General features: G+C 27.3%; 2 protein-coding genes across 3 annotated transcripts in view; both read left to right on the forward strand.

Annotated features, from left to right (window-relative positions):
- Positions 1-1,036: 1,036 nt before the first annotated feature.
- On the forward strand, positions 1,037-5,815 carry LOC100166128 (fructose-bisphosphate aldolase). 2 transcript variants are annotated; one of them, XM_003240357.4, is made up of 6 exons: positions 1,037-1,194; positions 3,723-4,113; positions 4,178-4,368; positions 4,445-4,673; positions 4,738-4,937; positions 5,013-5,815. In XM_003240357.4, exons 2-6 carry the CDS (start codon positions 3,735-3,737, stop codon positions 5,106-5,108), a joined length of 1,095 nt encoding a protein of 364 aa, XP_003240405.1. In that variant the 5' UTR covers positions 1,037-1,194; positions 3,723-3,734; the 3' UTR covers positions 5,109-5,815. The 2 variants fall into 2 exon arrangements, with proteins under 2 accessions (XP_003240405.1, XP_016659400.1); XM_016803911.2 differs by lacking the exon at positions 1,037-1,194 and adding an exon at positions 2,431-2,560.
- A 1,314-nt stretch (positions 5,816-7,129) lies between these two features.
- Positions 7,130-12,123, forward strand: part of LOC103309282 (leucine-rich repeat and guanylate kinase domain-containing protein) — an 8,554-nt gene continuing 3,560 nt past the window's right edge. Inside the window, exons 1-4 of the mRNA XM_029487861.1 lie at positions 7,130-7,947; positions 8,321-8,619; positions 9,281-9,467; positions 11,212-11,427. Of these exons, the coding sequence (XP_029343721.1) occupies positions 7,759-7,947; positions 8,321-8,619; positions 9,281-9,467; positions 11,212-11,427 (891 nt within the window). The 5' untranslated portion in view covers positions 7,130-7,758. The remainder of the gene's footprint in view (positions 7,948-8,320; positions 8,620-9,280; positions 9,468-11,211; positions 11,428-12,123) is intronic.

The following is a 12,123-nucleotide window of genomic DNA, read 5'->3' on the forward strand; positions in this document are numbered from 1 at the left end:
CGAATACAAGCATACAGCATATGATATTTACCATATTTATCAGTAAAATTAAAAAGTAAAATTAAAAATTAAAAAAATAAAATAAGAAATACAGTTTAATTTTTAAATATTTGTTAATATTTTAGGAAATAGAATTGAATAATTTATTTTGAGGAGGCTAAGCCCCCCCCCTAGTTGCTCTTATGGTTAGGTTAGGCTTATACAAGGTAGGTATTACAGAAAGACCTAACAAATGAAATAACTTTTTTTTCTAATGAATATTACATTTTTTTTATATAGTTTATACTTTATAGACACTTGCGCTTGTAATACGGTATATATTTTTTTATCAAATTTATTTTAGAAAAATTCAAAATAACCAATTTGAATCTTAATAACTTTTTTCAAAATATTGTCGAGTTAAGTAAGTAAATCTTATATCATTTATTATTCATATAATTTTCATACATTTTTCTTAAATTTAACTTGTACCAATTTTACATTTTTCATTTTCAGGAAGCTTTATATGTTACACCAGGATGTTACATCCTTTATATATTATAATAATATAATATATAAATAGGCAATAGGTTATAGCGAGGTACCTATGGTATTATCACATGCCTAATATAATAATGTAGGACGTAGGTACCTAGCCTTATATATTTTGGTACATATTTTAATTTTTTAATATTTGATTCAAACGACTACAATAATTTATTTAATCATTATCGTAATATCGTCATTTGAAAAAAGTTCAATAAACACCGGGGCTTGGTGTATTTTATTAAATTACACACGGGCACCTAGTAGCTAGAAATTCACTAAACTAGACCGGTTTAAAATTATCCCACATTATTCCGCACCGGTTTAGTCTATCAAATTTCTAGCTATAATCCTGAGATTTATTTTGTTCAAACAGATTGAAAAAAGTCTCAATATTACAAACAATATTATTGTTCATTTATTTTCTTGTTATTAGGTAAGGTCACACTGTGCACGCAACGTCCTTGCCGTGACCTACACCCGAACTCCTTAATATCATTGATTTTTCTCATACGTCGTAGCTACCCAGACCCAACCCACAATATTTACAATCCATTTCATTTTCACTCTTCAGTTTTCATAAAAGCTGGGCGGACGCAAATCTCTCATTTTATCTTCTGCAGCTGTATCGCTCATAACATTTTATTACTACGACGGTGAAGAAAACAAGTAAGTGTCTTCTGGTTACTGTACAATAAGCCTTTTCACATTAATTTATCGTAATTTCAATTATTATAATCCATTGATTTCCCATACATCATAATACCCTCATTATACTGTAGCGTATTATGTTTATTACTTTTATGTTGAAAATTTGGTAAGTTCCATGAATGCCAGAAATGAGAAACGATCTGTGGATTAAGGTTTGCCCGTTGTTTTAAATTTATATTAGATTTCGAGTCAGAGAGTCATCCGTATTACATTTAGGTACATCATAATATTACATGCACTCGATCAATGTATATACCATACCTATGAGTGTTAGTGACCTTTGAATTTTGATTTGTCTATAATATAACTATATCTAATACTATTTCTCTATTTGAGTCAATGTCACTGTTGTCGCTTGGCCTTTTTTCAAGTTCAAATACCTGACTACTTGTAGGTCACAGGTATTTTCTGGCGTCTATTCAACATTTAGTGTATCACTGTATCAGAATAAATATAAAATTAAATAATACGTATTGTATACTATTATCAATAATATTTATTTACCTATGTAAATAGAATAACATTTACATTTTTGGAATTTTAATATATATATTAAAAAGTATATAAATATAATATAATATTTATACTTTTGTGGTATCTATAATTAAAATAGAACTAAGGTAATTAATAGTTGTACACTTATACTATAGAAAATATTAAATTAAAAATCAAATTTATTTTTTCTATTTGTACCTATTTTGTTTAATTCACTTGGCATTATAAACTATTTAGACAATAATATAGACCATGTGTCCATGTATTTATTTTATACATTTTAGTATTTACATAAGTACAATAAAATCTTAGAATAGATTAGATATATTCTGTGATACCCTTAATGTATTTTAAAGGTTTTGTTATAAATATAGGCAATATTTTATTGAGTTACAAAATAGGTAATGTTTCTTATGGAGATATTATTTATTTTTTTATTGTGATTACTTATTAATACAATTTAAATATAAATAATAATTTGTGAAATGTCTATAATCTTATCTGTTTAAATTTACATTATGACCTTTTAATAAAGACATTTATTTAAAACAAAATAAAACTTGATTGATGTATAAGCTGTAATAATATGTAAACATTATTTAATGAGAGTTGCTTTGAGATCACCAAAATAAGTTCAATAATATAGCTAAAGGTCACCTTGTTGATAACCAATAGTTGTTTGAAATGTGTCAGTAACTCAGAACTCTAGCAATAGCGAGTGTGTACTTAAAAAATTTGTGACTTCGCTTAATTGTTTTATATTTTTCTTAAACTATTATAGTTACCCAAATATAGTTTTTACTAATTATTCTGTTATTAATAATTCAAAGTAAGTTGATAAAAGATTCTATTCCTGTTTTTGGTTTTCAGTTTTAGGTGTTAAGTAATTGTGTATTATTTATTATTTAATTTATATTTTTTATTATATATTATTTGTATTTATAATGAAGTTGTTGACTTAATTTTATCATTGAATTATTTAAATACCTATACATTTTAGAATTAATAGTTATTTATTTCTGATAATGTTATCTGGATTTTGTTGTTTGGTATATTTTATTCATATATGTTACACATACATTACGTATACATATTATATATTATTACTTATTAGTACATTAATAATCGGTATAGAATTTATAAACCAGAAATTTATATTTTAAATTATCTTATGAAAATTCTTCTTCTTTTTTCTAACAATCTCAACCATTAATTTAACTTTTTAAAAATATTTTAATAAGTCTATTATAAAATGAAGTCAACAATGTTATTAAAAACACACATATTATAATATATATTATATATAAAATAAAAATATAAAATATCTAAAGTTGTTCATACTTATGTTTATGAATTCTATTTTAATAAAATTGACTACATCATTTATTTCCTTTAACATGCCACTTTTATTATGTAAATACCATTTATATCCCATTATTACATTTTTTCAACCATTAATTACCTATTATAATTTTAAATTTTAAATGCCCATAAAAATTTTAAAAAAGTTTGTTTTTGTTTTAACATATTAGGTCTGTTTGTTATTATATTGAATAAATTTTATTTATATTTACCTGACTATAAATTGTTTTTTTCATATTATCACAAAGTTACTGCAAATTCTAAATTTAAAAATAAATATTCATTTATATACACTCAAAGTATAAAATAAATTATCTAATTTAAAATAATGTAGGTGTTTTTTTAATACATATGATTTATGCAGGTATATGTATATTACAGTAACATTTCATTGATATTATACATAATTAAAAAATAACAAACAAAATGTCATTGAAAAATCAGGTTTTGGTGTAAGAACTGAAATATTGAGTATGAATACCAAATTGCATAATTAAGTATTGCTCATAAACTTAATATGGTTTTACTGTATTATTTTTAAAAACTTAACTATTTTATGTTAATTTTATATTTTTAACAATTTGTCTTTCACTTAAATATTAGTTAATAGATATAATATTTATTTTCAGAATATTATCAAAATGACAACCTACTTTGAGTACCCATCTGTAGAACTCCAGAATGAACTTAGCAAGATTGCCAATGCCATGGTGGCTGAAGGTAAAGGTTTGTTGGCCGCTGATGAGTCTGTATCAACCATGGGCAAACGTCTTCAAGATATTGGAGTTGAAAATACTGAAGATAACCGCCGTGCCTACAGACAATTGTTATTTACTGCTGATGAACCTTTAAATGATCGTATTTCTGGTGTCATTTTATTCCACGAGACTCTTTACCAAAAAACCGACGACGGTGTACCATTTGTTGAAATTCTCAAAAACCGTTGCATTATCCCTGGAATTAAAGTTGATATGGGTGTTGTGAACTTATTTGGTTCTGAAGGAGAAACTACCACTCAAGGTAAGTTATAAATGTAAATAATAATAAAAATATTTTACACTTATTTAAATTTATTTCAATAAAGGATTGGATGATTTGGCTCAACGTTGTGCTCAGTATAAAAAAGACGGATGTCATTTTGCTAAGTGGCGTTCAGTATTAAAGATTGGTAAGAATACTCCTTCATACCAAGCTATTTTGGAAAATGCTAACGTGTTGGCTAGATACGCTTCCATCTGCCAAGCCAACCGTATTGTTCCAATTGTAGAACCTGAGGTATGCACTTACCTTAGACTATATTTTGTTGAAAATAATGAATTATTGTATGTTTTATATTTCATTTTTATTATAGGTGTTGTGTGATGGAGAACACGATTTGGACCGTTGCCAAAAAGTCACTGAAACTGTGCTGGCTGCAGTATACAAAGCTCTGAATGATCACCATGTGTACCTTGAAGGTACTATTTTGAAGCCTAACATGGTTACTCCTGGCCAATCTGCCTCTAAGAAGGCTACAGCTGACGAAATCGCTAAAGCCACAGTGACCGCTCTTCAGCGCACTGTTCCTCCAGCAGTTCCTGGTAATTATTTTGTTAAAAATCATTTTAGTTTTATTTCATGCTTAACAATCATATCATTTTTTAGGAATTATGTTTTTGTCTGGTGGTCAAACTGAGGAAGAAGCATCCGTGAATTTGAATGCGATTAACAAGTACAATGCCAAGAAACCATGGGCATTGAGCTTCAGTTATGGACGTGCTCTGCAAGCTTCAGTCTTGAAAGCATGGCAAGGAAAGAAAGAAAATGTTAAAACTGCTCAAGATGAACTTCTTAAGAGAGCATTGGTTAGTACAATTATAATGTTATATTAATTTAATGCGTTTAGATTAAATACTTATATTTGTTGAATTTTTGTTTAGGCAAACAAACTATCAGCTCTTGGCAAATACGAAGCTGGTTCTGTACAGACAGCTGCTGGTTCTCAGGGACTATTTGTTAAAGATCATGCCTATTAAACAACAAACTACACTTTCATAAATACTATACAATTTATACATTTTTAAGTCAGTTACCAAATTATGAACACTTATTATAGTAACAGCTTTTCTTCATGTTTTTATTTCACTGTTAGAATGTGTCAATATTTAAAATATATATTATAATATAAAAAATACTATTATTTTATTTTGATTTGAATTTTTAGTATACAATATACTGTTAATAACTATTATTATTAATTTAGAAGAATATAAGAAAGTTTTTGGTAATTGTGCTATTGAAGTATATAAACTTAGCAAGTGCAGTCAGATTTTATATTAGAAGTTGAATCTAAATAATTGCACAATAGAAAATAAAATCTTAGGTCTTACATCTTGTCGAATAATTCACATATTATAAACAAATGAACTATTTATAAAGTATTAATTGAGTAATTAAGGTAGCTTAAATTTGTATTCTGGAATAACCTTCAAAACAATGGTATTTGTACAAATTTAATAAAACAAGTTGTGTTATGAGATACAAAATGAAAAATATTTTAGATATTAATCTTGTAGTTTTTTTTTTATAATCTACATTATATCTAATTATATAGTATAATATATTATATTATATTAAATTGTTACTTTTATCAACTATATAGGCAACAATCTTAGCACTTGTTATTGTAAAAACACTGAAATAAGGTTATGGAATATTAATAAATAAAATAACATTTTATTCATATTTATCTTACCATTTTTACAATCCACTGCCCACTAATGCTATTATGTATTAAGAACATTCTGCTGGGTGATACTTTTATCAAATAAAACTCATTATTTTGAAAAGCACCCACGGTTTTGAAATGTTAGTACATGATTTTTTATTTTTTCACCCTTATATTTATTCTCACCTCTAAAATATTATCATATTTATATATTATATCACCTCAAACAATTGTATTGGTACCTATAATGTTTTTATATTTTTGTTGATATTTTGGAGATAACGGTTGTTATGTTGTTCCATGTTTAATATTATTAGTTGATCATATTATAAATTGTCCGCTTATAACTTATTAGTTATTATAAATTTAGCTTGGTAACATAAAAATTTATATGTATCATATTATTAAATTAAAATTACTAAGTATTAAAAATATAACAATAGGGGGATAGGGGTACATGTTTGAATATTTCCACCTACACGCAGTGGTATATTTAGCATTCTTTTTGGGGGGTGGTTGATAAGAATAATTTTAGCTTACAGAGTTGTGGGGTGGGGCTACAATAATTATATAATTATACATGTCTTTATACGCCCCTGCTTACATGAGTGAATATAAACTAATCCAAACGAATTTCAATTACCTATGCGTAGGAATTTAAATAAAGTGGGTACAGCTGACTGCTTAGCAGTAACTTAATTTCACTGATTTTATAATATCGTTCCTATATAGTTGTAGTCATCCCACATTATGGTTCACAGTGGTCTGTAAATATTTTATTTCTAGGCCAATACCATGTAATACCTATAGGAAGGCTATAAATAAAATAGTTAAATATATTACAAATATATTACAATGTAAAATGTATACAATGTGATCCATTTAACACAAGACACTCATTAGTGATCATGCCAAAGGCTATTAACATTTATATATATAATTTTAAGACGTTTAAAAATAACATTTTTCTTAAACAAATATATTTTTACAATTTTGTATGTACCTATATATTTTGAAAGACAGCATATTGATTTTACAATGATTTTGTTTTTGTGTATGTATGTACAATATATGATAAGTAGTCGAGATAATGCTATGATTTTCAACTTTGAGGGTGGTTTCTGATAGTAAATTGGGTCTATAGTTGTCAGTTGGTACTTTTATAACTAATACACCATTAGTCCAAAATTTGATTTTTATAGATCGACATATTCTGAATAATAAAATTTTGCTTCAGCCTTCAGAGTATGAAATTAAAAATATATGCCATCATTCCAAAAAGTATTAAAAAAACTAGAAAAATAATAACTATAAAAAATAATAAAAAATATTGTTTTGTATCAACTTAAAAGTTAAAATTTATTATTTACCTACCTATACGATAGAAATATTTTCATAAACGTTAGTGTCTTCTGAAAAAATGAGAGTCTTACATCAAATGATTCACTCCGTAAATGTAAATTACTAAAATGTCCTTACAGTGGCGGATCCAGGTGCTCCCCCCCTCTCCCCAGACCTTTTCAAGAGACAGCAGACTCCTCTTTTTACATACAGAAATAGTATTAGGTACAATGTGTAATATATTTATGATTTGGAAGTGATTTTTTTATATGCTCCTCCACGTAAAAAAGGAACTACGTTCCCGTTAATTTCCTGAAAATTGAACGAAATCACTGAAACTAGTTCCTCCTTCCAAGCACTGATAATGCCTTAATTTCAAATGTATTAATAATAGGTACCTACAATGTTAGTTATTAGATTACTGGCCAAATTATTATGCTATACCTATTTTGTCGTTACTTAAGTGATGAATAACTTCATTGAATATATTTGTTATTATCAATTTTTATTTTGTTGTTTATTTTTTTGATTATAAAATGAGTATAATTATTTACTAGCTTATAATTTATACAACATAATAGGTGCAAATAATATTTAAAATCGAATCAATCAACAACATGCCATTGCCGGATATTCCTTGGAATTCACCCGATTTAAATCGTTTGCATCCTATAATTACATTCTCAAGACCTATTAAAGACGGAGTGTTGAACCGTAGTACATTGATCAAAGGACTGAATAATTTTATAAGACACAAGGAGATTGAGGATTATTTCTGTTTTACTGAACTCGCTTTAAATAATTTGGTAAAATACTAAAATAAATATTTAATTTCAACATGATATTACGCCGCATAGGTAATAGTTTCTTTACTGACGCAATCAGAATATATGCATCGAATTTTTCTGAGCTATGGTGGATCCATTATGAACCGTCCATACTTCGTTGTGTCGACAATTACGAAACGTTTTTCAAATTTGTGTCATAATAATTTATGAAAATGCATAAAGTGAAACTATGGCAAAATTTTTAACTGTCGATAATTTTTCAATATTATATTCTATATTAGATAGATATACTTATAATACTTACATTATTAATTGTACAGTAAAATGGTGGGGGGGACTACACCCACTTGTTTTGCCATTGTTTACTTACAGTTACATGAATGTTTTTTAGGATTTAAAAAACATCGACATCATCGGTGATTATATATCTTTAAAAAAGTTGGAGATACATCATAATGTCATACAAGATTTGAGCGCTTTAAATAGTCTAAACGAGTTAGAGTACTTAGACGTGTCCCACAACTGTTTGAAACAAATATTAAACTTCAGACCACCGAAGATGCTATACCATGTCGATTACTCAAACAACAATATCGAACATATGGACGATTTGTCTCATTTTTGGAGTATAGCATACTTAGATCTATCGTACAATTCTATCAAACACGTAAACGGGCTTTCGGAATTGAAGTGAGAAACGCTTATTATATGTGTGATGTATATAAAAACCAATACCTAGGTACCGTCAAACTGGTAAACTTGGAGCTTAATAAAAACTAAAATGTGTTAAATAATAATACATAATATAGGTATTATTTGTATTAAAATCAAAGTTTGGGAAAAACAGGTTTTAAATATAGTGCATTAACTGCATGTTATTCATTAATATCATCTATAATATTATTAAATAATCTCCCCCAGTCCCCCAAAGTAAAATTGCTTTTGAGATTATTCATCTCAAGTATGAAATAATAGAAGGTAGGCAGGTAGGTATATTTGTATTCGGGTTCGTCATGCAATCACCTACTAATTACATTAATAAGTACTTAATTGTTTTAATTTTGTCACGTTGTAATTAGGTATATATTATATTTAATTTTTGTATATTGGTATAGCTAGGTAATTAATATTTGATATCTATTATCCAGGTATTTGTTACCTACCTATTTGGTAAAATAATCTAGATATAATATATTAATTGGTATTCCTTGATTTCTAATTAGATTTTGAAACTTCTCCAAGTAACCTCGTTTGGTGGTATTTCACTATTTCAGTATCGTGTTCTGTATAGTAATCGTACCTACTAATAATTTTACTAATTGAGAGTGTACTTACCAATTTATTTATACAGTCATTTGAAATTTATAAATTTGTCTCACAATGGTATAAAACATATACATTATTCACTACCATGTTCCTTGGTGGAAATAAACTTGTCTTGCAACGATTTAGAATCTATACAATTGGACATGTCCTCAAGTATGTGTGAAATACTTGACTTGTCGCATAACAAACTAAAATTGCTTGATTTTTTAAAAGTAAGTAATAAACTAATTTTTAGATTTTAGTACATAACAATATATACCTACCTAGCTACCTATATATTACATTGGCTAATAAGTAATTTATACCAACCTGTATTACTTACACAGTACACTTACCACGTACTTATCTAGATTAATTATATAGGTAGGTGACAATAGGATTAAAACCAGGCACGGATCCAGAGCAAAGATCTGGGGGGGGGAGCAATCATTTTTTTACAACACAAATATAATTATAATAAAAATATTATACTTTACTAAAAATGTTGTCATAATAGTACGTATAGGTAATCAATGTGATAATTAAACTATTGTTTTTAATATATAAATAGTGACAATGTGAAAAGAAGTTTAGATTTTGGTTAAGTGTTATTTAATATATAATATATATATTTGAAAAAATATGACTGGGGGGCCTAGGCCCCTAGCCCCTCTCGATCCGTCCCTGATTAAAACGTTTTGTTTGTAACCTTCCTACCACTACTATAATATAAAATGTAAATCCATCGAGGCTATTTCAAATATCTAATTTTTCAGCTGTGATATCCATGAATAAAAATATTATACTTTTGTATTTATATTAACACATTATACCAGGGGTGGAACGAAAAAGCCCACCCCGAAAAAACCTGGTCTGCTTTTCTGGGTTAAACCCTCTTGATATTTTGAAAAACCCACAAAAAACTCGGGCTGCTTTCTGGGTTAAAATCGCTAATTTTTTTTGAAAAAACCCATAAAACTCAGGCTGCTTTTCTGGATAAAATAGAAATTCACTCTTATTTATTTTTTAACTTGTGTTAATTTTGAGAAAAATTTACCTTAGATATCAGTAGAACTTCCATATAACAGTCGCCGAAGGGACTGTAAATAATGACCGCTATTTAGAGGTGCCCGTCCTACAGAGGTAGAATAACACTAGGATAACACTCGACGGGACCAAAAAAATTTACCGTTACATAGAGGTGACCGTTAACGGAAGTTTTACTGTAGATATTTTTTATCTTTCCAATTAAAATATTAAATTGATTTGAAAAAAATTAAATAATTATTTTTTCGATAAAACCGCCCATTAATATTTTACAATAAAACCCACCGGTTTTTTTGAGGTTTTTTCTATAAAGCCCGGATTTTTTCCAACCCTGGTTAATACGCATTATGACACTAACATAATAATTGGAATATTAAAAATTGCCTCGATGGAACCCTAGCAAAATTGTTAATCAATCATAACCCGTTATCAACATTAAATTCCGTCACACTAAATTTCTCCAATTTTGTCTGGCTTTTTGGTCTAAAAGACACTTTTTATTCATTGACTGGGGCCCCTTTAACTAGTATTAATGTAACCATACATGGAAGCGGTTTAGAGTTAAAATCTTGCACTAAAATTTTATTGAAGAGACGAAGAGTACCTATCTACCTATTATACTTTATAATACAATTTTTAAATGTATATACATGAAATTGTTAAGTATTTAATATAATATATGTACAAACAAACTTTAATTATGTGCTAAATACCCATCTACTTCAAAGTAGATAGGTATAAATATATATTTAAAAATATAACTTATTTTTTTATGAATCCCTATAAAGAAATATTTTTTTATGTAAATGGCCAGTGCAGGCTAGTATTTTCAACCGTTCAAAATTATTTGTAACATTCAATATTATATAAGTACCTACTGATCTGATCATAATAATACTATCTACTTATGTTTTTAAAAATAAATTATAGAACGCCAAACAGTTGTCCGTATTGGATATACAAGCTAATATGATCGATGATGTACTGCAAATAGAATACATAAAGACACTTACAAATCTTCGCCTTTTAAATGTCGAAAACAACGATTTTCTCAAATTAAATATTCACAAACAATTGATATTTTCAAACAATTTGCCTTTAAAAGCAACCATTGATCAAACATTTATAAAAATTGATGACCTGCAGGTAAACAGAGTACCTACTACCTACCTATATTGGCTATAATATACTTTAATGGTTACACTTTCATTTTTATTTTGATATGTGTTCGTCAACAGCTGTAGTCCCTAATGATATATTCATCTTGATAAATAATATGCTTTAGGTTACAGCATTTTTTTATTTGTTATAGATAGTAAAATAAAATAATTTCAATACATCTAGAATAATAACATGTTTTTTTTTTTATTTTAGTTTGTTTTAGATTTTGATTAGGTATAAGTACTAATTACTAACTAGGTATATATTTATTTTTTATTTGAAAGAAAATTTGGTTTCAACAATGAAGGTTATTAGCCTAACATTACATTGTACATGCAGGGCCGGATTTAGGGGAGGGGGCCCACGGGGCCCACACAAAATGATTACCTTTTTATTTTTTTTTCTAGTAGATAATTTGCAAAACAATATACTATTTTTTTTAAGTTTGAAAATTAATTAAGTTTGAAATTATTATTATTTGCCACAAAGCTGGTCAATATATATTCTGAAGATTTGGAATCAACTTTAGGGAACGAATTACTGCAGTTTGATAGTTTGGTTAATTTACGTCAAAAAGATTGTAAAAAAGAAGAATCGTGGGAATTATTTTTGTTCAGGATACTATGCGAAGACAATTTAAAAGTTACCTTTCCAAATGTAGACATTGCTCGTTTTCAAAAA

The sequence above is a fragment of the Acyrthosiphon pisum genome, chromosome A1 (genome assembly GCF_005508785.2).
Source record: "Acyrthosiphon pisum isolate AL4f chromosome A1, pea_aphid_22Mar2018_4r6ur, whole genome shotgun sequence".
Classification (NCBI taxonomy): Eukaryota; Metazoa; Arthropoda; class Insecta; order Hemiptera; family Aphididae; genus Acyrthosiphon; species Acyrthosiphon pisum.

What these genes read in the sequence shown, in the direction of transcription:
- LOC100166128 (XM_003240357.4), top strand. Translation starts at nt 3,735, where the DNA reads ATGACAACCTACTTTGAGTACCCATCTGTAGAACTCCAGAATGAACTT. An exon ending in AGGAGAAACTACCACTCAAG is followed by an intron (nt 4,114 to 4,177) that starts GTAAGTTATAAA and finishes ATTTCAATAAAG; the next exon opens with GATTGGATGATTTGGCTCAA. An exon ending in TTCCAATTGTAGAACCTGAG is followed by an intron (nt 4,369 to 4,444) that starts GTATGCACTTAC and finishes TTTTTATTATAG; the next exon opens with GTGTTGTGTGATGGAGAACA.